The following is a 24,654-nucleotide window of genomic DNA, read 5'->3' on the forward strand; positions in this document are numbered from 1 at the left end:
CCACAAGTCCTTAAGACATTTGTGGCACATTGTCTCTTCCTGTGTCTGAGTTTGACTCTTACAGGCCTCAGTATAATTTCTGGTAAGGGCTGGGCAGTGGTTTCTACAAACTCCAAACAGGAAAGCAGAATGAAGTGGGAAAGAGAGAAGGGAGACAAAATATGAATAAAAGACAAAAGGGACAAGGCACAGATGCTTTCTGAAAGAAGAAAGGGTTGTGGAGAACACTCGGCCATGACACTTTGTATCTGAGGTGTGAGAGGTGCTAAATATCGAACTGCAGAGGTGCTTGCAGTTCCTTGCATGTGTCTCCTCATATTTCCTGTCTGTGTGCTGGACTAGACAAACATCCTTTATGTCTACTTCCATATTTACAACACACGCCATCGGACCACTCGTCCGACTGTCAACAAAAAGCAACGCAGAACATTTTCTTTAAGGCGTCCTTTCATCAGAGGCGCTCACAGTGGTCAGAAATTCCCTCGTAAACTGTAGGGCAGGACTGAAAGAAAATAATTTACTTGGAAGCAAAGACTCTGAGCTTAAGTAATAATTTAAATACTAATCCAGGAAACTGGAGTCATGTCTTGCTGTGGCGTTGTTTTAAGAAGTGTGGCAATACTGACGGAGATGGTCTGCTTGTCATGAGTCAGGAGTGAATGAGTAACTTAAACATGAGAATAGATTGAGGAAGGCTTTTTTTTTTTTTAATAGACTGTGACACATCCCCAGTTCCCTAGTCTGTTCTGTTCTTTTAAATATGAAAGGATTATGGAACGCTTGACACTAATTGTAAGCTCACAGTTTCATTGTTATGGCTCTGCTCATTGATTTGGTGGTTACTGACTGGTTTGGCTGATGTGCAGGGATTTGGAAAAGTGGCAGTTTTTACAGTTTGGGTCAGAAGCCAAAAATGGAGAAGTAACAAGCAGGCATTGTTGTATGAATACCGACGCTGTGGCACTACGCTTTGCTTCATTTGGTGTTGAAATGCATTTAAGCAAAAATGGAAAATTTTCTTTTAAGAGCTGTTTTGTGTCAAAGAAACACGAATGTGTTGGACGTTGTTAAACAGGGTCTTTTGCCTTAAGAGGCAGTTTGGTGCCTGAACTACAGGAATTGATGGTCTTGAGAAAAAGAGCAGAAAACACCTGCTGAGCTTTTCACCATGACACGCTGTTTGCTCTTCCATTGCAACAGGTCAGGGGATGCATTTTCCCATAAACCTGTGGGTCAGTAAGGAAAACCACTTACTGTAAGCCTCTTAATCTATTCCATCTTTGCTATCCAACAGGATATTGATGTTTTGTTCTGACAACTGGGATAATCAGTGGAAAGACTTTAATTGTGGCTAAAACAATGGGGAGGGTGTGTGAACCTGTGGGAGGATGTAGGGGGGCTTAAGGTCACCTTTTATAATCTAAACAACAACAGTCATCTGCCCTCCTGGTCACTCAGCATTATGGGATGAAGTCCCCCCTTACTCCCACTTGCACATTCGCACAAGCTGTTGGCGAATGCCAGGGGTGTTGCTCATATTGATGCCTTTGTGTAGTGTGCATTTCCTAGGAAGAGGTCATCCATCAGGTCATGTGAGTCTTTGTCCAACGCTATGGTTTTTCAGTATTCTTCCTGATTCACCTCTGATTCGCAGCAGCGTTGGTCTGAAACCTGAAAGGAATCCATTCTTATTGTGACAGTGTTTCATTTAAGCATTGTTGTTGTTTTTTATTAGATTTTTTAAAAATTCATAAAATAGATCTTTGAATTCAATATAGGCATCACAGGTATTTAATTTTCTTCAGTCCAGTCTGCACATGCCAACATACAGTATACTACTGCTAGAAGTGATGAACACAGTCCAGTTTTTAGCTCTCCCAGCTATTTAAAGCACTGTAATTCAGAAATATCTTTACTGAGCGCAGGCATACCAAAGGAAAAAAGATTATTTTTAGCCTATAACCACTTTGATCTCCATAGGAAAATATGTTTTTATATCTCGCAGGAAAGCTGAACGACCTGCTTGTTAATTGAGTTCATAATTCTCTAGTCACATTGCCAGAAGGAGGAGCCCTCTGAGAGGGCTATTTCCTGTTTCTGTTGTCTATAACACATATCTTTGTTAAGCATCTGGCAGCTCAGGAAAGAAAACATTCAGATGTGTAACTGTTTCTTTTTTTTAAGATGTCAGGTATTTAAATGTGAAGTTCTTTAACTCTTAGACATAGGAAATTTTTTATAATAGTAGTTTAAAAAATTCTTAAAGTGAATAATTATTATATAGACAGTAACTCTAAAAGCTGAGTGATAAGACATGGCGTTATGGTATTTCAGTGTTTTGAGTGAATGCCATATCAAAATGTACAATAAGAAAATGTTTTGCAGTTATGAAAGCGATGGGAAACTCTTGGTTTTTTGAAGTATTTGGACAGTATCGATAAAGAATAACAAATCACACATGACACTGACATACAATCATATTAATAGTTTAAATAAATGGGGGAAAAAAACAGATCAGCCACATGGAAAACGTTCATCCCAACATTAGCCGAACTTTCAAACCCATAATAATCAATATTATTGGATTTTAATATTATCAGAAGTTCCAGTTATTAGAACCTCCTCAGAGATGGTCAGGAGGAGCATCTCCAATACTCAAGACTCCATATGATAAAGTCTGTGTAATTTGAGGAGAAAAAAAGGCAGAAAAGCATAAATTATTTATGTATTCATTGGATTATAGAGCCTGTGTATCTGTTCTCCAATTTCAATAACGTCAGTTTATTGCCTCTCTAATTAGCAAGCTTTGCCAGCGATTTTATTAAGTAGTGACTTTGGCAAGTTAAATAAGTAGAGGATTTCCTTGCCCTTATGTTTCGGTGAAATATTGTATGTTTGGAGCCAACGTATCAAAAATAATGCCACAAAAGGAAACGATGGTGTAAATGAGGCTGATGTTTTGTTTGGTGATTTCTTTGATATTTTGAAGGGTGTACTGTCACTGTGCCAAGGTTTTAAGTGCTCTTCATCAACCAGGACACACGGATAAAGGAAATAAACTCTTCAAATTAAGGGAAATAAACTTCAAGTAGGTTTCAGATGGCTGCTTACGGCCAACCTGGGTAAGTTCAGTCCAAAGGCAAATTCAAAAATAACCCTAAAATTTTATCGCAACTCTTGCTGTCAAAGTGCATAAGGGTAAAGTCAGAAACTGAGATTCCATAAAGTTGACTTGCATGACAGACAGAAGCAGTGAATCGCACTGAAATGCTGTAGGGACATTTGAAACAGGAAGCTCTGAGAAAGTCTAGCAACAACTTTTAACTAAAGGAATTTTCCACGTAAGAAGTTCAGCAAGCTGATGTCAGAGACGAAACACTGGTTAGAAGTTATTCCTGTTAAGTGAAGCAGTAACTGCTGTCCTTTCCCTCCGAGTGATGGTGTTCAAATATATCAAAATTATCTATAGCTGCTCTTTCTTAAAACCAATTTCGCAGAGATTCTCAGGGAAACATGGACAAAAAGAGGTGCAGGTCTATTGTTGGGATGAAAACCTTCTGGAAAACGTCTGGAAAAGACGTACTCTGATAATTTTGTAGGTACTCCAAAATTCAAATTGGCATGTCCACTGACCTTACAGTCTTTAGATTTGCTCATCAGAGTTGAACTTTAGTTTCTCCAAAAATCTGGCGGGTTTCTTATACTACTATTCTTTGACGGTTAACTGCTGTGATGTAATGAATAAACAGTTTCCCCACCAACCAGGCAGGCTTGCCGTGTCATGCTGCTAATGTGGCTTTTCATGTCTAACTGCAGCAAAAAAAAAAAAAAAGGCACAATAAAGAAAATTCTATAATATTTTTAATAGAAATTTCACCTGTTTTATCACTAAGTAGGAAAAGAAGCCGTGGAATAAGCATGTTTTTGTCCCTCCATTAGGAAATAACTGTTGAATACAGCACCCACATTTCTAGTTTTCCTTTGAGTTGCCTTTTCTTACTCCAGATAAGCGGTACTTGTCCAGACCTGTCCCAAGTAGTATGTGCAGCATGGGAACTATGAGCTTGTCATGTTGTTTCCATTTTCGGTGGCGTCATTCGAACCTTTCGCTTTTCTCTTAAAACTGTGATTTCCAGTTCATAGCCTCTGAAGCTTCAGCATATGCTGTGGGTGCTCACACCTATATGACAGTTTAACAGCTCGAGCTAGTGCACCGACTTACTGCAAAGTAGAAATTTGACACTGTGGTGGCCAGTCCTGAGAAAAACAAAAGTAACCTTAAATCAGTGTAATCTCTCTCCACATGCTGGCCCATCATACTAATTTCCTAGGCAACAGAGCTAAGATAGATAGGTACAGTCAAACCTAAACCTAAATCAATTACGAGTATGAAAGCCTCCATAAACGTAACCATTGAACGCATAAGCATTATTTCACTTTGCTGTAGTTGTGAGTTAAAAGGTAAAACTGTGAAATAAAAGACCAAAACTGAGTCGTATTTGTTTTTGTTGGCAATTGATTATCTCAAATGACCAATTGAGGTCTCAAATGTACAATTCCTTACAATTCCTACTATGTTTAAAAAGACTGTTCTGCTCATTTCATGTGCTGTATTTTCAGTCTTGAATTCTACTAGACTAGTTTTACATGATTCCCAGTCCAAAGTAATCTTTATTTATTCTATACTGGGTGTTAATGGAGCCCATCATTTGTCTGCTGTCTTCTCCGCTCTCTTCTAATTGGTCGTCACTTGCAAACAAAAGGTTTAAACAGCAAGTGGGAGGAGCTTCAGTGCTCACGGCCAGAGCTGTGTGTCTGAGATGACTAAATTGGGAATATCTCCTCCCTTTGATGTCATGCAGATTCAGCAGTAGAAAAAATGCCTGGAATTGGGTGTTTTAGGGCAGTCTGAAGTCAGTCTGAACTTGTCACATTATTAGTACCCAGGTTGCATTGTAACCTTATGTATAAGGAATATAACAAGGAAAAGCATATTGGGTCTCACTATAAATATCTTGAGTATATTGTGTTCAATGATCTACCCTTATGGGGGTTTGAGGCACAATTTTTTTTTTTTTTTTTTTAAATATCCATGAAATCTGAAATCTCTTCACAGTAAAAGCACTCAAATAATCCATGTCAAAGTCCTCAAAGCTAAAATCCTATTTATGGTTCAACTTGTTCCTGTGTTACCTTGGTGATGAATGCGTCGCGGGGAAGCAGGCAGGATGTATCTGTGATGGTGGAGGAGGTGTGGGTTTTGCAGCATCATTGCCTGCTTGTGAGATGGATGTGGGCCTGAAAATGTGTATTTGTTTGCGAAAGCCTTGACCTTAGCTCTACAGCAGAGACGTGAAATGCACAGTCAGGACGTGCAATGCAAATAAGAAAGCCGAATACTGCCTGGCGCTCATTGTACATCTAGCACAGAGTGTGCACAAGAGCATGCATGCAGGCAAAAGTCAAAGTGAAGTACTGCTTTATAAAGATTGTTAGTAGTAGTAGTAGTAGATTGTAGTAGTGCATACAGGTTTTAAGCACTGCTGAAGATGCTTTGGATGATGCTGTTAATGTTTTACCGATCCATTAATTAAATGCATAAAATGGTAAAAATGTTCTGTAGATAATGTAGTCTGTCTCAGTAGCGTCTATTTCTTACCAAACTGAAACTATAATCTTGACATCAAGACTCTGCTCGTGGCTACATTATATGCAATTTGTGGGGGCCATAGCATCTGCTGCAGAACTCTTCCTCTTCTGTGGGTGAAGAAGTTTTTATGTTATTTGAAGTTCTTGCCATGCTGCAAGTAAGCCACCACTATGTTTGCACCGTCATGTGCAAAACCAAAATTTGTAACCTGCATGTGTAACGTCTTTCCCTCTGTGCTAGTTAAACCTAACTCGGCCTTGGTGACTTGTGGTATTCTTTTTTTGTTGGTTTTTTTTCGACATAGCAGAATTTTTCTCAGTGCAATCCCGCTTTCAAATGACCCACCTCAGCTGTTGTCACCTGACACAAAGCCCTGTGTGAACCAAAGCCCTGTGATGCAATGTCCTCCTGGTGAAAACCACTACCTGTGAGAAGTGAAAGTAGTCTTTGATACATCAAGATGATTTGGGGGTCATTAGATTGGGCTTTAGTGGTCGGTGTATTATTTCAACTGGAGAGTATGTTAAATTTGTAATTTGAAAAAAAAAAAGTTAGTAGCACAATTGTGTGTATTATTCTAATAATATGACTCCAGGAACCAATCTTTGCTTTTGTTTCCTAATTTTTCACTTGCTTACCGTTTTGGGTGCAGGTGTACATTGCTCCCTGGATTTGTTTGTTCGTCTTAAACAAAGAAAGGTGTGGCCCTCTCAGGGGTTTGTTACAGGGACACAACTATGTGAGAAAGATTTCCTCATTAAGAAGAGAAGGAAGAGGCTAACCTTTCTAAAGTTTATGTAATCTAGGAAAAAAAAAAAACCCTGTGCTCTCAAGTCAGTAATAAGTGGTTTCTTTCCATCTCCTGTGGGACAGGGCTGAGCTGAATTACTCCTTACTTTCACCCTCATTTAAACCATTTCTAAACAAACACGGAGACAAACAACGATGCTATCTCTCTCACCGAGTTTCATTTCACATTATTGCACTCAGCAGGATTTTTACACAGGGGAATGCATGGACAGGAAGTGCAGGCTCACTTCTAGATATGAATTTCTCTCAGTTGAAATCAAGATGAGCACCTGCACGATCTAGGAGAGCCTGAGAGTTGTGGTTTTCCTGTCAGTTAACTGATTCATATAGCTGAATGGAGAGAACCATTTGTGTGTACTTGAATGTGGTATGGAAGCAGCTTAGAATAATTTGATATTTAAAATGTCATTTCCTTGTTATTCTTTCCAACTAGTGTCCAAAAGCTATTTTTTTTAAATTTATGCCACATATGCTAAATAAGAAGAGAAAATCCTGCCAATTCAAGAGTTATTCCAAGAAAATTGTCCAGTTGTGTTTAAAATATTGCAGTTTTTCATTGGTAAAGAAACGACAGGTTACATTCAAACTAGGTTCAAGCTTTCCAGTGTCAGTTTTTCCCCATAATTTAACTTTGTAGGGTTCGAGTCAGAGCACCAGATATTTGTTAATCGTTCTCTCTAATCTCTTTCATTTAAACAGAATTTGTATCATCTGAACCAGATTATAAATTCTATTTTAGTTTTGGAAAGTGTCAATGTTATTTGTTTCTTCATGTGTGTGGAAAGAGGGTGGGGGGCCTCAAACCAAACAAACCGTTGATGCATTTCTATCTCTCATCAGTCTTAATATAGGTGCGGTTTGCATGCTGACATAGAAACAGTGCAACTCTTTTTATTAACAAAAGTGGAAAAAAACCCCAACTTGCTCTAAATCTAAAATCAGAGACCCTCAGAGGCAGGTCACTTATGATTGGCTGACAGATATGGCTGCCATGGAGACCCCAGTGTGGTGTGTGTGAATGTGGTAAGACACCAGGGTGCACAGTGCATATGGACCCACAGAGCCCTGCATGCTTCTAAAACGCTGTCAGCCTGGTACTTAATGTTCACTTCTCTGAATCCTGGTGCATGTTATGTAATCTGTTGAGACTGCTGCTTTCAGTTCCTACAAGTAAATAATAATTAAAAAAAACAAAAAAAACCCCCAAGACATTATGTGGGATGAATTGTAGTTTGACAGAACAAAGTGACCCAAAAATCGAGGAAGAATTGCTGTGAAATGTTTCACTTTCCATTTGTTCTGAATGAAAGCTAAATTTTGCAGATCCGTTTATAGAAGCCTCTTTTTTTATTTCATGATGTCAAAAATGTCCCTTAACTGGGATCACTACATGAGGTTTTATTTCATAGTTTGACCTTTTAGAGATTTTTGACTTGATGATGTTAAAGATTTTGAGGCAGTATAAAGGGCTAAAATATTGGGGAAGTGAACTAGTAAGAAGCTTATTGTTGCTCAACTGTGTGTAACGCTACTGTATGTGCTTATAATAATGTAATGACCTGAACTTTGCTATGAAGCAAAATCCATATTACCCTAATTCCGTTTTTTATTTTTTTAATCAGCACGAGCACCACTGCTTGTAAAAACGTGACGTTTAGCATGAAATGGAAAATGAATTATGAGATATAAGTGCTTAAAGATTAAGGTAAGAATACTGATGTGAGTTAGAATTTTATATAGTGTTTATTGATTAAACTTTATTCCCAGGTGCAGAACACAACATCCTTCAAACTACAGTCAGCTGTGATGCTCCAGTATGTTAGACTGAACACCAGTTTGGCTGTTTTTACAATTTTACATATTTAACTGAATTTATCAGTTAGTTTATTAGAGATTTCACACAGACACTACAGCGACTGTCAGATTTTATCACTCTTTCAGTCTTGGCGTAATTTGTGCACCAGCCGTGTGGTATCAGGGTATTTTTACGTGTGAACTCATTCGCAGTGAGCGGGCTATATTGTGAAGTTGTCAAGTTTTAATCCAGCAGAAGCAGGAAATTGAGGGACTTGGATTTACTCTACCTTGTAAATGATACCCCCTTTTTTTGGTGAAGTTTTCACAATCCTATGTTGCACACAGAAGCTAAATGCAGAAGACGTCTGCAGACTTGGACTTTGGCTAAAAGGGAGAACAAAACCTGAGAAAACAATGTTCCTTTTTTCAGCATGCAACATCTCATAACCACGTGTTTAGAAAGCTTAGTTTCACAACCAAATGGAGCGGTAAATGGTAAATGGACTAGCGACATATGTGGTCTGCCCTCTTTTATTTTAAAGCAGGGCATTACCACGGTTTAGTGAGCATGTTATGAGAATATAATTTTCAGTAACCACTTCCAAATTTCAGATATGTAGGTTGTCAATAATAGAACTGTGAAAACACTGTTACATTCAACCTGCTGCTGTGTGAAGTCCTCGTGTTGATGGTGTTACTGTGTCAGATGGGAGCCTTGTTTAAACCTGAAAATATATGCGTGTTTTCATAGACTTCAATAATAAAGAGGCTTTTAGCCTTCTCACCTGTCAGGACGTGTTCTCATGACCCAAACTTGCATCTCCCATCCCCCAACCCCAATCGGTCTTGGCCACTTGTTTCCTCCTGTGACCTCAAGGCATTTTTTTGTTTGTTTTCAGCTGCACACCAAAAATTAATAGAAACATTGGCATTTACTGAAGTGCAGCGGTGTTAATACACCTTTACCCAGATTCTCAGTTTGCAGTTTCTCAAGGACATCATTTTCCACAGTCATCACTTTCGCTTCCTCTTCTTGCCGAGCGGAGATGGAAACAGATGGACAATTAGCAGGTGAAGCGTTTTGCATTTTGAAACCACTTGATCTAAACGTTCACAACATTTGCCAGGAATGCAAAGTCCGTGGTAGAGATACGTGAGGGGGTGCGGAGGGAATTACTCTTCAAGTCACAGGAGTGGCTTCTGTTGGGTATAAAGTGTCGCTGTGTAAAGTCCCATTTGGAAACCCGAGATACAGAGAACCTGCGGGTCAGTGGTTAAAGGAGTCGATGTAGCATTATACCTGGAGGAGGATCACTCCTTCTGCTTTATTCAGGCTGTTGGTTCAGTCTTGAAGAACCAGACGCTGTCTGTTGGGGCTCTGTCATAATTGCTCTTTTAGCCGCGAGGTCTTGGCAAAGGAACCGAGAGCACGTCACTGACAGCGCTGTTTGCTCCGAGGATTTCATTTAAGGCCATGCTAATTGTGTAACTTTCCTTGACTATGTTTTTTTTCTTTTTCTTTTTGCAAGTAATTTTATTCGTTACTCCGCATTTGCCTTGATTTCTCTATATTGACAAGACTTAAACCTGGCGTACTGTTGGTGCTGTTGAATTTTCATGGTGTTATGCTGTGTTCTCATGCATAACGATCACTTGTTGGTGCATTTTTTTTCTCACACAACACACCCTATTATACTGGGGTTTTCTGCATACAGAATTTTTGTATGCAAACAAAAACAAGCCCCCCCCCCAAAAAGGAAGTAGGGATTGATTTATTCAAGCGTAAAATCAAGTAAGTTAACATATACCAAAGTTATTATACTTAACTAAAACTACACATTCAAACTTGTGAAAAAACAGTAAATTAAGTAAATTAGATCAATTAGTTAATTTTAAAGTAGACTTTAAAACCAATAAAAACTCAAAAAAACTAATGAAACAATATAATCTGTATTTTTTGGACTCTTTCCCTTTGTGTGGACAGTTTGTGTTTTTGTGCATAGTAACCCTCAATAAGGCCCATTTTGAAAGTAGCTTTGCATGAATTGCTCTTGGAAAAAATCAATATGTTTGTACATTCTCTCAGTTCATCTGCTGTCTGAAATAAGCTCTTCATTTCACCCAGCTCACTTCACCCAGCCTTTAAGCCTGCAATCTTTTGATTGGCTGCCCCTCATAAAAGCGAAATATAATATTGGTGGGGCTGCTGTGCTTACAGCATCACAGTTTACTGTGTGAAGCTGTGTGCCAGGCATGGCAGAGCACAGTTTTTGGCTCACAAGTTTTACTTGCACACATGTTGACCTCGCTGTTTAAAACTTATCCCTGTTTTTTCAATCCTCCACCATATGAAACGCAAAACAAGAGCGTAATGAGTCCTCATTAATGCTAAAAACCTCAATACCAGTGTATATTCAGCTGATAATAATAATAATAATAATAATAATCGGGTTTTCTTTTTTTTCTTTTCGGTTTAAGCAGAAAGGTACAGAAATGTGTGGCAGGGCTCTCTGGTTCTCTGGCCATGCATTTATCAATAAACAAAACAAACTGATCAGGATGAATGGAGAGAGATCTGCTATTGTTCTACAAAGCAGCTTTCACTCTCTCTTTGGTTTCTTCTCATGTGTCTGTGTGTGTGTGTGTGTGGGGGTGTACTCTATCCTGATGATACAGTTAACCTGACTCCGGGGGAGTGCAAACTAGATAACAAAGCTTTCTGAAGCTCAAACATCACGCACACTCAGCTCTGCTGCACAGTATCAGTAGCTGTATTTATGCAGCTTTATGGAGCAGCAGACACCTAACACTTTGAATTTTTCCTTGATTTTTGAATCTCTCTTTGACAGAATGCAGTAGGTGGTTGTGAACCACTGATAACCGCTCATAGCTTCCAAAAATACTGGTTCACCAGTGGTTCTACAAAAAGTTCCCTGGAAGGTAAAAACCTGAATATCTCCGTATGCTGGATTAGACCTAATGCTAGATAGATTTCCCACCAGTGGGAGGTGGTCCATTGGATGTGGACTAGATGGCTACAGCACCCTCATGTGGACATCTTTAACAGCAGTAGTGTTTCTTTTATAAGGTTGTGATCTTAATGGTTTTGCTTTGTTTAATGATTCAAGTGAAAGTAATGCTGAATCTGTGCAGAGCTCATCAGGGCAATGTCTGCAGGTTATAATATGCTGAGTTGTATCAAATGTTTAAGATTGCCTTTAGTGTTTGAAAGAAACATGAATGAAGGAGGGTCTACATAAAGCCAGGAGTCTATGAATGCATACATAATGGTAAACCAATGCAAGAGGTCACTTTTGGTCAGATAATGCAAAACAAATCATAAAATTGATGATTTTTGTTTTTGTTTTGTTTTTTAACTTTTACTTTTACATCAAGTTTAAAGTGTAGGTTTTAAAAATTGTCCAATATGCAGTTAATTCAGGAATCTTTCTGAATGTTTTATGTACCATTAAAATCAAATATGTTTTACTAATTGTATTAATAGTATTTATTTATGTATTTAAAATGTGAAAATAATGTTATGTTTGGGACTGAATTGTTCTCACATTTCAGTGGTTGACCAGGTTTACTCTTCAGAACATAAGCAAGAAACACACAGTTCAGAATCGCAGTACTTTGTTCATTTATTCATTCATTCATTCTTTCCCCTTACTTGGAAATGGTAAATCTCTGCTATGTAGCTGAAAACAGTTATCAAATCATCCCAACATCCCTTCTGAAGCCTAATCCTGGTGTACTACTAGGAGCCAATCATATTTCTGACAGGTCCTGTGGCACTGGCTTTGTGCAGCAGCGCTCCTGTAATTCTGTCATATATCCAGGTATGATAGAAAACAATGCACTAAGCCTTAGATTGGCATTCAGCTGATATTCTTTTTACTGTTGCGGAAACTTGTAGGTCCCAGCTTTTTAAGAGCTTGACTGATACTGACGGATATTTCAGTCTCTCCCGTTTTGATTTTGTCTGTTCTTCTGTTAACGTCCCCCCTGTGAGTCTTCAAGTTTTATGGGCAACACTAAATTGCAGGAGCGCCATCTCAAGATACTGTTATGAGCAGAGGTTTAAAGTGATGGGATTTTAAGTGGGTTTGTGCTCAAATTTTAGCTCCTGAGGATGTTCTCCTTTCCACTCATTACTGCTGCTCACAGACTCAGTAGTTTGTCTGACACAGAGTATAATAACAAATACACAAGCAGCTATTTTCTCATCTTTTCATACAATATTTCCATCCAGTGTGCACAGTGAAGGTCTTTGTTTGGGTGTCTTAGCTTGTGTTGACCGACACTAAACACTAGAGTGCAGTAGTTCTTAATTTAGATTCCTTTGCTATTCTCTCTTTCCACGTTCTTGTGTGCTTTTAGTCATTGTTGCCGCTAACCCGATGGTGGCTTAGCAGTTTGTCGGCATAACTTAAGCAACAATTAGGTTTGTCGAGTACAAACAAACAGGCAAACTGTGTTATTGTGCAGCGTTGTGCTGTCACCTCACCGAGATGGTTTCACACATAAAATAAGCTCCCTGTGTATATGTGGGAAATAACCACTAATGATCTGCAAACCGCATAAATCCACATGTGTTTTTACTGTGCGTGCGTGTGTGTGTATGTGTGTGTGTGTTAGTGTGAGAGTGAAACAGAGAGCACGCTAGCGGCAGAGCATATTCATCCTATGCCAGCTGAATTCGCTTTGATCTATTGAGGTCAATGTGGAAATCTACTCAATCAAGCTGTGATTGGACAGACACCAGATAAACAGCATTTCCCTCGCACACACACATCTCTTTGTCCCTTTCTCTTCCTGTCTCCTTGACACAAACATGCCAAGGATTGTATTTAAGGAAGCTCTATCTTATCATAAGTCATATCATAAATGGGTTAACACGGTATACACAGACACACACAGACACACACAGACACATGTCACAGGGGTCTGCTAGACACTGTCGTTCCACATAATTGGATGGTGGAGGAGTTAAGGATGAGATCCAGGACAAATGAGGTGACGGTGGATCTCGCCTGCCAAAGCACATGCTGTGATGCACACACACACACACACACACACACACACACACACACACACACACACACACACACACACACACACACACACACACACACACACACACACACACACATGTCTGGTTTGCTATCCTCGTGGGGACATCCCATTGACATAATGCTTTCCCTAGCCCCTTACCCTAACCCTAACCATCAAAAATGAATGCCTAACCCTAACCCTTACCCTAAACCTAACCATAACCTAATTGTAACCCTGACACTAAAACCACATTTTGAGTGTGAAAATTGCTTTCAACCCCGAGGGGACCTGGATTTTGGTCCCCACTGTGCAGAAAGTCCCCACCAGTATAGTAAATGTCAGATTTTGGTCCCCACCAGGATAGTACGAACCCGTACACACACACACACACACACACACACACACACACACACACACACACACACACACACACACACACACACACACACACACACACACACACACGTTCTGTTGCCTTTTTTGTGTGTGTAGGCAAAAGCTTTGTGAATTGGATAGAAGGCTGTTAAGAGTTGGTGTTACTTTAATAACACGCGTTCATAGAGCACGGAGGGAGCAGGAATGGAGTCAAAGAACTAAGTGTTGGATGAATGACTCTGACCATATTTCAGGACTGGTAAAAACCTTGAACTGCTGGACCGAGAAAAAAGCAGTGATTATGACAACGGTTGAGAGACAAGTGACTTATTTTTGCACTTGATTTCACTTCAAAATAAAGCGACCAGCAGACAGTAACACATAATAAAACAATGATTTCAGACATTCTCATTTAATAGGCACATATTCATCAGTGGTGCACTCCGGGCTTTTTAATAATGCATCATCATTGCTCGTCCCTGCTGCCATCTCCCCCAACCCCCAAAACAAAGGGATGTGTGGGAAAAACACACATCTAGAGAAAATATCATCATCAGTCTCCAAGGAGCATGTTTGGACTTCCTTACAGTGTAGACGACTGTAGTGGAGTTTATTGATTGCCATCTATATCCATATATATCATAACTAATTTAACGGTAATAAAATGCTGACATTATTGCAGTGAAATCCTAATGTAATGTATGTGTAGCAGTTAATCTATGGATGTGAATCATTGTTGTTTCCACTTAGAGAGTCTCTGTCATTTGGAAGAAGAGTTCACTTTAATTCAGTGAATATTTTTGCTTTGATGACACCAATTCCATCTGTGCTTATTGTCAATTTTTTAAATATGTTTGTGAGTTGTGTTTCGCTCCAGTGCTTCATTAGGCTTGTTTGAATTCACTTATTTGGAAACACAGCTGTCTGCTTCCTGAGTGCGCAGCCCCACTCACGTATGCACATCAACCAAGAATGCTGGAAGTGTGGGTGTGGAGGGTTGTTGAACAATCAGGATGTTGAAGGGTTTAGACTCCCACCCTGGTCTTCTGGTCTTTTTTAAAAAAAAAAAAAAAATAGTTTTAATTTATTTTTATCAGCCAGTTCATGTTCCCGTGATGAACCAGTGGGGTTGGAGGGAAAGAGTAGCACCACACACACACACACACACACACACACACACACAGACGCACACACACAGATGCTGCCACCTCCACCCAGTCACCCCCGCAGGCCTGTGGTCGGGGTCGAAGAGCAAAAAGGGGTGGATATGGTTGGGGTTGGTGGAGTGAGGTGGGGCTGGGGTATCTGGGTAGAAAAGGGAGGATAGAGGGGTGGGAGAGTAGTGGATAGCAGTTTGATTGGCTGGTGGGATGCTGTGCCGCCAAATTACGCACGCACACACTAATACACCACAGTTTGACCGCAGCAACTTCCTCCTTCATGACAGGAAATCATTGTTGAAATTTCAAGTGAAGTGCAGGAAACACAACAGTCACAAAATGGGATATATAATAAATGCATCATCCTGTCTTTTTATGGAAGCTGGGATTTATCAGGGTCTTGTTAGTTAGAGCCTTGTTGTGAATACACGCCGAACCTTAGCAAAAGATAAAGGACAAATTTAAACGTGATTACAGCAGACCTTTTGGAATTATTAAGAAGTTAATTGTGCAGTTGTATATTCAAAGGATGTACTGTGTGATGTTTTCATGACCTTTTAAATTTTATAAAGCGTCATAATTTTTGCTTTTTATCCACTCTGAGTTCCAGCTTTCTCTGATGTTTTGTAATAGCTGTCTATAAAGCTTACTTTCAGTTCAAGCTGTTAAAAGCTGTCCCAAATGCGTGTCCATTGATTTCTGCAGGGCCTAAATATGCCTGTGAGTATCACACAGTACACATCCACATCCAGTGTCCTTTGTTCACATTAGCTCACAGTGGGATGAGACACCTAATCAAAAGCAAAGATTGATTTTTATTTTATTTTTTTTTAAATATCCAGTTTTTTTTGTGTGGTCTACATTTCATGCTGCGCTGGCTACTGATGTGTGGCCTTTTTGTAACACACAACCATGTAATTGTTTAAATAAAGTGTCCAATGAAGGGGGAACTCTGAGTAGATGTTTTCTGTGACACAAAGGTACATCGTGTCTGTCCAGCACAATCCATGATCTGTGTTGAGGGAAAAAAAGTATGTATCTCTATGTGGATACACTAAAGGATATGAGTGCCTTACATCTAGATCTTGTCCAGCTACCACACACGCACACACATAGTAGAGGACTGCTGTTGAAAGTTAACCTTTATGGAGAACGACGCATTGCTGACGTGCTGAACTTTGAAGAGACTGAAATTGTGTGTGTTTGGGAGGGTTCAGAGACAGTTATTAATGGGTTTTTATTACACAGTTTCACTGTTTATTCATATTTTCTAAATGTAGCTTTGTGAATGTCTTCAGAACACGCGGTTTGGTGTAAATACAGTTTGTGTGTTTGAGCATGGCATGTGTGCTCTCTTTGTTTGGCTGTCCCCGTTGAACGATGAGGTATTTGGAAAGAGGAGGTGGGCAGATTTGCTTTCAAAACCCTAAATCGTGTGTGTGTGTGTGTGTGTGTGTGTGTGTGTGTGTGTGTGTGTGTGTGTGTGTGTGTGTGTGTGTGTGTGTGTGTGTGTGTGTGTGTGTGTGTGTGTGTGTGTGTGTGTGTGTGTGTGTGTGTGTGTGTGTGCGCGTGCGCGCGTGTGTGCGCGCGCGTGTGTCTGTCTGTGTTGGCCCAGATTTAAGACAAAGGAGGTGTAAGGCTGTACAGTAGATCAATCTATATTTGATGAAGTGCCACTCACCAGCCCCGTGTTCTTCTCTGCCCGCTTGGCTTTCCCTTTACATAATCCCATGTGTTTTTGTGTGTGCGTGTACGCCTTGACTTTGTGTGTGGGTTTTTGTCATGCCTGTGTGCTTTCCCACCATCACAATGACACATTTATATTCATTAATAACCCTGACGTACATTAACACATGCAGGCATACATTAAATGCCTTGAGACACACACACACACACACACACACACACACACACACACACACACACACACACACACGACCAAGAGAGGCTCATAGGATGCCAGGTCGTTTAACTCGTGTACGTTCCCTCCAGCTGGCACATACACGCGCTGTAGACAAACAAAGAGCAGAGCTCGGGGCCAGGTGCTCTGCCTGCAGAGGTTGGGGGAAGAGGCAGGGAGCGGTTGTGGGGTTCCTCCTGTCAGCCTTTGTGTCCTAATTGAAGTTTTTTCTGCCTCTCAACCCTCCCATCTTTCCTTCCCCCATGCTGGTTAGAGGAGGATGAAGGGGGAGGAGGTCTGAGGTTTGAGGGGAGCGTTTCATATCAGGCTTTGTTGTCGCTGGCACGATGCTCGTCTCCGATGATTGGCCTCCTATGTAGCATGTGCGTTAATAAACTCACCGGGCGTTGGGCCTGATGAAGAGGAATAGTGCTGTGTGGCAATGCTGCCAGGTCTTTTTCTGGGAACAGGGAGCAACAGGAGACCTAACGTCCTAATGTGCCCATTAAAGCCTGCTAATTTCAAAAAAATCAATAAAGCACAGCATGAAATTTTTAATTGCATATTGAAAAATTAAGATTTCCTGGCTTTTGCGCTAGAGCCCAGCCACTAATGTGGAAAATGCCAACTTTTTTGGGGGGGGTTGTAATGCAATAGAATGATATAATTTCTTTGTCACTGTCATAACACAGTTTATTCTGAAACACTGGAGCAGGTAGTAGGGTGGAGTTAAGTGGTGTCTCACTTTACATTCCTAACTAGTCTGATACAGACATCCTTTTAACTTCTCAAAATAACTTTGAACTATTTAGTCCCTATGCATCTGTTTCAGTCCTCAAAAATCCAGCTGTGGCTGAGCTCCAGACATTTATTCTAAATATTCTTTAGCTATTGTTCCTGGTGATGCACACAGTAGATGGGCTCCATGGTTCTTCTATTGCCATCTATCATACAGTCTGTAATATATCGTCTTATACAGAGCATCAGTATGCAGGCACAGTTTCCACAGCACATACACACACATGCACATGTGTGCATTGCTTTCATGTTCTTCGTTGCCACGGGAACAGAACTAGCTTAAACCATGACAAGTGAACCCGTCACACTCTGTTTCTCTCTTTCTCTGAACTAAATGACTGACTCTGTTTCACACAAAGTGTGAATTGTGCGTCCCAGCCGAGCGGCTGTGATCTTGAACTCATCATGTAGTGCAGCTATGACTAGATTGCCTCATAAAACCATGGAAAGACCTTTCATAGTTACCTTTGTCATTGCTATATTAACAAAACATAATCACACAGTGGATTTAACATTAAACTTTTATCAGGGGAAGGTAACCCAGTTTTTTTTTCCTGAAGGGTGGTTTCTCTTTTCTGTATATGTTTCCTCTAAATTTTAGAGAAAGCCTCAGTCTGAGCAGTTCTAAAATAGGCTAATATTTAGGATGATTTCTAAACCTCTGACACAAAGTTGCGATGTGCTCGATAAAGTCAGAGTAAGCAAATTGTATCTACATGCAAGAAAATAAAAGCTGCTTAACCTAAAGGCAAGGAGAGATGAAAGCAAGTTTGGATTTTAGTGGGTTTGGTGGTTTCATTTATGAAGAGAGAAACTGAGATTTTGTCAGTTGATTCACATCTCACAAACCTTGCTGCTTCAGTCATTAGGCACGGCTTCTCAATTCCAGCTTCTACACACTGCTTAGACACTGAGGGGGAGAGAGAGAGGGAGAGAGACGGCGAGCGAGGCTGATGAGGCATTCACGCAGAATCAGGAGAGCGAGAGAGGAGGGGTGGGTGGGAGTGAGAGAGCAAGCCAAAGAGAGAGCGAGAGAGAATGAGTGCTTCTCCCTTTCCCTAGCAACGGTCGGCGGTGTCTGTCTCCAGCCTGTTGTTTTCTCTCTCACACACACAGACGCACACCTCTCAGTCTTTCACTCCTTCTTCAGCTCTCTTGCTTGTCAGCCTGTTGGACCCTGGGGTGCCTTCTGACATTTTTTCCCGAATGGTTTTTCTTGCTTCTCCAAGCGAGATGAAGGCTGTGTTTCAAGGATAAGAGAAAAGAAGCGAGGCAACGCAAAAAGCAGCTGCAGAGAAGAACTGAAGACATAAGAAAGAGGGAGAGCAACTGAGACAGGGAGAGGAAAAGAGGATGGAGCCCCTCAGTGCTCGCGGCCTGCCCCGGCTCTCCTGGATCGACACCCTTTACAGCAGTACGTACCTCTCCTCCATCACTTAACTCCTCTCCACTCATCACTTCTCATTTATCTGTGCGCTTTATCTCTCCGTGTTTTGCCCCGCACCCCTCTCTTCTCCATCTCATCCGCTGCCCGTTCGCGTTACAGCCCCAGCGATCTGCACACAGGGAGCACTTTGTATTTTCCGGACTTCCAATTAGTGTGTATTATTGTGGCTGTCTATAACAAGGCATTCAACCCAAGGCCATGACGCACACACACACACACACACACACACACACACACACACACTTTTTTTTAGTGGCAACAACTCGTGCCCACTGCCATCAGGCTTTCTGCTGGCCAGTAATCATAGAAGCATGGGAAAGCCCAGGGATTATATAGTGTGAGGCAGAGTGAGTCATGCTTACAACCTGGAGGTAGAACTTTATGTTCCATCCTATCGAGGACACAAGCTGTCTGATGCTGAATTTTTAAACCACTCCTTATTGTAGTCTTTATGCTGCGCTGTAGTCTCCCCCGTCGTACTGTACACTGCATGAGAGCAGCTGTCAGCTGTGTCTTTTCAGGTTACGACGTTGATTAATGAAACAACGGACAAAACTGCTCCAATTAGTTTGTCACCTAAATTAGTCTGACCTTGAATTGTTTTTTCTTTTTTTTTTTTGTATGTGGATGATTTACATAGAAGTGAATATGAGCTGTTTTTTCTTGTTGTAATTTAGAACAGAGGCTGTGTGAAGCTCTTTGCAACAGTACACACATCCATGCAGTCACAGCTGTTTGTGTGTTGCTGAGGTGTTGCGCGCGTGTGTGTGTGTTAGGTGTATTAGGTGCATGAAATAGTCTTTTGAGAATTGTCTTTTGCCACTTTTGTTACTATATCTTAATGTGCGGACATGGTATGAACAGGCAAGACTGATGGAGAACGGGTTGGGGGTGTGATAAAGATGCTGAAAAACAGAAAGGTGAAACGTGGTTTCTGTGCGATGCTGTTGATTAGATACTTAAGCGAGACCTTGCAGTAGTTGAACTGACAGTGAAGGTATTTATGCATTAGTGATAATGTTGTTAATGTACTGCAATGTATATGTGGTTCTCTTTGGGTATCACACAAATGTAAGGTGTGGTGCTTTATTGTTAGGCTTTTGGGCTTCCTTTTAACTTGATGTGATGTGGAAATGAGTAATACCAACGTAAATGCCAAGCTGTGGTGTGACAAGCAGACTACACATACTTTATATCATATTGATCAGCTTTGTTTGTTTGTTTGTTTTTAGAGAGACTTTAAAGAGTTGTTAGATTATTTCAGAAAGACACATTTTGCGTTCCTGCCAAGAGCTCGAGAAGATTAATGCCACTCTTGTGTATGTATGCTAAAGCTGAGACCCAGTCTGGGGGTATATAGTCTCGTTATTTCACTCACTGGTTTTTGGGCTACTGTGTTGAAGTCTAGAATTTAGCATTTTGACTGTTGCCTTTCTTTTCTTTTTTTTCCTTCTTAACTCTCCCTGCAGGGTAGAGCTATCAGCTAATGCTAGCTCAGTGTGGAAGGTGCATTTGTGGGTTGGGATGGTTAGTGAAAAGCTTAAAACAAATATTATTGCTCCATTTTTCCCCAATTGGATGCCACAGTTGCCTGTTTGATTTAGTAAAGTACTTATTTATGCCCTTCCTTATGCAGCGTCCCATTTTTGGGGCGAGGGACTAACACTAGGACCAGGCTTCTGACCTCCTGAGGCTGTGTGTATTTGTGTTTTTATGTTTTTTTGGTTGTTGTTTTTTTGCCCTGGTATCAAAAAGGATCATTTGTGTATAAGTCAAATATGTTGACCACTACAGCATGGAGCCGAAAAACAAACAAGTTAAAGTTTTATTTAATCAATTTTGATTTGAACAATGTACGTACTAAAATCTAAAAATGATGGCTATAAAGATTTGTCAAAGCAAACCTGTCTCCAAAGTGTGTTGATGGGGAATGAAGCAGGGACAGCACAGTATACTATACCATAGCTCTATACTATTTTAACGTTTGCTATTTTTGGTTAACAGAGTTCATCTGAATTTAACACCCGATGTGCTTTAACACATTTCAAATTCTGTATGAGGCTGCATGTGTACACTCGCAGACAGGTTATTACCATCACAAGAGCCTTGAAACAGGGCTTTATTATGAACTATTGTTAGTGAAAAGGGCACAATCCTCTTTTTTATGCACCTGTCATTTCATCATCCTTTTGCTTTCCGCCTGCCCTTTATCCACCTCATACTCTTTGTGTGCCTGTGTGGCCGCTGAGCTGACCCTCTTTTCTGCTAAGGGAAGTGGGAATTCACCACTACTTTGAAATGTTTACAAAAATGGTTGTATACTTCCTTAATACCACTACACCACTTAGTTACAAAAGGTTGCAACACAAGTTGACAATAGCTCTGTCTGTGTGACAAATACCTGGTTGTTAATGATGAAAGATGACCCAGTCCTGCCCTAAACCATTAGTATCGAAGCTCCCTCTGTTGTCTGTCAGTGGATTACTAAACACATGGCTCTAATTGCCCTTTCTCTTCAGCCTCTGAAACTGTGCTAATGACTGTGTTAAGCAGTGACCACACATCCTTAACTCTCCCAAGCAGAGTGGGAGTGGATGCTGGAAGCCACAGCTACGTTGTCCCCAGAGAGGCTGAAGTCTTTCTGTTCAGCTGCACGAGTGAACCACAGCTCACTGAGACAGCATTTTCCACAGGCATCTCTGTTTCACTACATATTCTGCTAATAATGAAAGTCATAAAACACAAACCTAGATGTACGCACACTAAGCAAGCGAAATGTAATAAAAGCTGCACAGAGAACTTTTGCGCACACATCAATGTAAGCGCACGAACAGAATCACCAGCTCAGACTTCTCATCAGTCATCCATTTGTTCGGTCAGCAGTATAAGTGGTAGACTCCCAGACGGCGGTTGGTTGGAGAGTGTGTGTGTGTGTGTGTGTGTGTGTGTGTGTGTGTGTATTACTTTAACAAAACTCTCATTTTCCTCTCACCCTTTCCACCTCTTTACTTGTTTTTCCTATTATCGTCCTAATCTGCGCGGTTGATTAGGACAGTCTCAAATGTGCTCCTCACATATTCTCATAATCACTTTGATGTAATCATCAGCAGAGTAAAAGGGTTTTTCTTCTACCTCTGATCTGATTTTTAGAAGCGTTTTGTTGCTGCTGCTGTGTCCATTTTCTGTCTTTAACCCCCCCTTTACTCCGTCAGTTAGCCCACTATTGCAGATCACACTGGTGATCACTGGTTATTTCTTTGTTGCTTCAGTTGTTTTGTTTTTGTGCAGTCGAAACTCTGTTCCATTGACACACAGATGTATAGGTGCTCATTTTTTTTCTGTGCTAGTGTTTGTCCCAGTTTTAGATCAGTCTATTCTTTCCAATATCAAATAGGACTGTTCTTCGATTAGCCACGTGGCCTGGCGGTTTCTTAAAAACCGTACCCTCAAACCTTGGTTACACAACTTATTCAGTGGACTTTCCAGATGCTTGTGACTAGAAGGGAAAACTGGAAACCAAAGAGACAGAGTGGTCAGTAATGAACTTGAGTTTCACATGCAGCATGCATAGGCCAAAATCATTTCACTAAGCTTGCTAATATTTACACCAACTGGTTAATTACACTACACTTGCACCGCTAATGCAAATTTAGATGTTTTAGAAACCTTAATTAAAAGTAATTAGGCCTACAATGTGTTTTTCACTTTACTGTGTGCCAGGGCATTTTTAATTTGCAACAGTTTTTCCTCATTTTGTATACTGAAACAAATAAATCCAGTAGCAAATTCTTTTTTTTGTTCATTATTTAAACAGAAGTCATAGCCATATATGTCCTTAACTGCTTTTTTAAGGCTGGAGTTATCCCAGCTGCCATGAAGTGATAGGCAGGCACACCCTTATGTTGCCAGTCCATTTCAGGGCTAATAATCCACCAATCAGTCCATATACCTTTTGCACACTTTTAACCTAACTTAGTCTGGACGTATCTCTGAATCAACCACTGGCCAATTATAATTTCCCTCTTTGACTTTTACAGAAAGCTCTGAACTGTAGTGTTACTATCTCCTCCACAGCCTGAGTGGCAGACGGTCTCTGACTTCTGCTTTGCTGCCAGCCTGCACTGTAGCCTTCAGAGTATTAGCTAGACTTGTCTCTGCCTCGCTTTGGTTCCACGTGCTGCTAAGGCAACATCAAAGGAAAGCTAGATTACGTAATGGCTAGAAAACGGGCATTTTGGCTTGGCAGAGCAGAGGTGGCACGTGCACTGACATGCACATATGTCAAAAATGATTTTCATAATCCGCAGTGAGGAAGGCTCAAATTTATGCGCAGCTCTGAGGGAGCATTAAAAATCTTTTCTCATTTTTGGTACATCCTGTCACTTCAGCCCCGGAAAACCTTATAAAAATATTACCGTGTGAGTCAGGGTGGGCCATTTGGCTGTTTGTTGAGGGTTAAATGGGCTACAAATATGGTTTCTGCTGCCACTACTTGTGGATAGTAATATTAAATGACATGTTGCTGGTGATGGTAATCTGCTGCCTTTCCTGACTAATCATACACTGAATCTCAGATGCTGGAGATTCCACTCAAATAGGTTTCCACAGAAACACCGCACATAAAAGAGAATTACATTAGCTGACTCTAAATTGTATGTTGTAGGCTCACTTTCTTGAGAAAACAACAGACAGGTGACAGTTTTCTTCTTCTTCTTCCTTGCCGTTTCCTTTAGGGGCCACCACAGCGGATCTTCTGCCCCCAGCTCTACTAACTTTGCGTGAAAGTTAGTATGCAGTTAACTTGCATATGCGATTTAATTACTTATTAAATGAAGTTGCCGGAGCACTGATCCAGATTATTCCAGCCTGCTTTAATACCTGTCTAACACCATAATTTGCAAAAAACCTGAATAAATGAAAGGTTTGATATCTTTTTACACATCTGTATCAGCCCAGATTTACCCCAACCTCACATCCCTGATCAGACAGGGTTTTCACAGGCTGTCAGTCTTGTTGTCTGGTTTCCCTCTGCAGCATATAAACTGTAATGGATGGACTTCACTGCTGGCCAACAGCAGTCCCAGTTCTGTCTTTAAGTGTTTAATGTTAGCAGTTAGTTGGTTGTCACAGGGCTTGCTTCAGCAAATTGGGGCACAGCAAAGTAATTTTGGATGGCTTCCCAGTAGAATTTCATAGGGGAGGTTAATACAACAGGGATGTCTCATTTATCACTCCCTACAAATCTATTTGGACCAAACTCCCCAGCTCTCTCGCTCTCAGTCTCACTCTGCTTGAATAGCCACTAGCTCTGTTCTCGATGCCAACAGCAACACATCCAAATCAATGGGATCTGGTAGTGTTTCCAAACATGTCAGCTATGGTGTGGCTGCAGAGAGAACACAACACAATACAAGCCAAGCGAGCCTCTTAAATCCCCAATTCACTGTGAGGATGACATTCATTCATTGTTGGTAAAAGGTTGGAGCCTGGGCTTTTCATTTTAATTGCGGAAATTCCTGAACGGATGCAAAGGTCACAAGTAGTGCAGCAACAGGTTCAAGAACCTGCAACAGGGTCACCTTTGTTCCTTTGTGATATTTAAAATCAGACTGTACTCATAACTACATTTCAATAAATCTGCTGTGACTACAGTCAAAGG

At 40.7% G+C, this 24,654-nt stretch overlaps 1 protein-coding gene across 2 annotated transcripts in view; it reads left to right on the forward strand.

The window, feature by feature from the left end:
• The window catches only part of abr (ABR activator of RhoGEF and GTPase), a 117,965-nt gene that overhangs the window by 3,092 nt on the left and 90,219 nt on the right, over positions 1–24,654 (forward strand). Inside the window, exon 1 of one of the 2 annotated variants that reach the window (XM_031735593.2) lies at positions 18,673–18,962. The exons of the other annotated variant lie outside the window; for it this stretch is intronic. Within the exon in view, the coding sequence (XP_031591453.1) occupies positions 18,902–18,962 (61 nt within the window). The 5' untranslated portion in view covers positions 18,673–18,901. Of the gene's footprint in view, positions 1–18,672; positions 18,963–24,654 lie in introns of those variants that run through there. 2 annotated transcript variants of the gene reach the window in all.

The sequence above is a fragment of the Oreochromis aureus genome, linkage group 10, assembly GCF_013358895.1.
Source record: "Oreochromis aureus strain Israel breed Guangdong linkage group 10, ZZ_aureus, whole genome shotgun sequence".
Classification (NCBI taxonomy): Eukaryota; Metazoa; Chordata; class Actinopteri; order Cichliformes; family Cichlidae; genus Oreochromis; species Oreochromis aureus.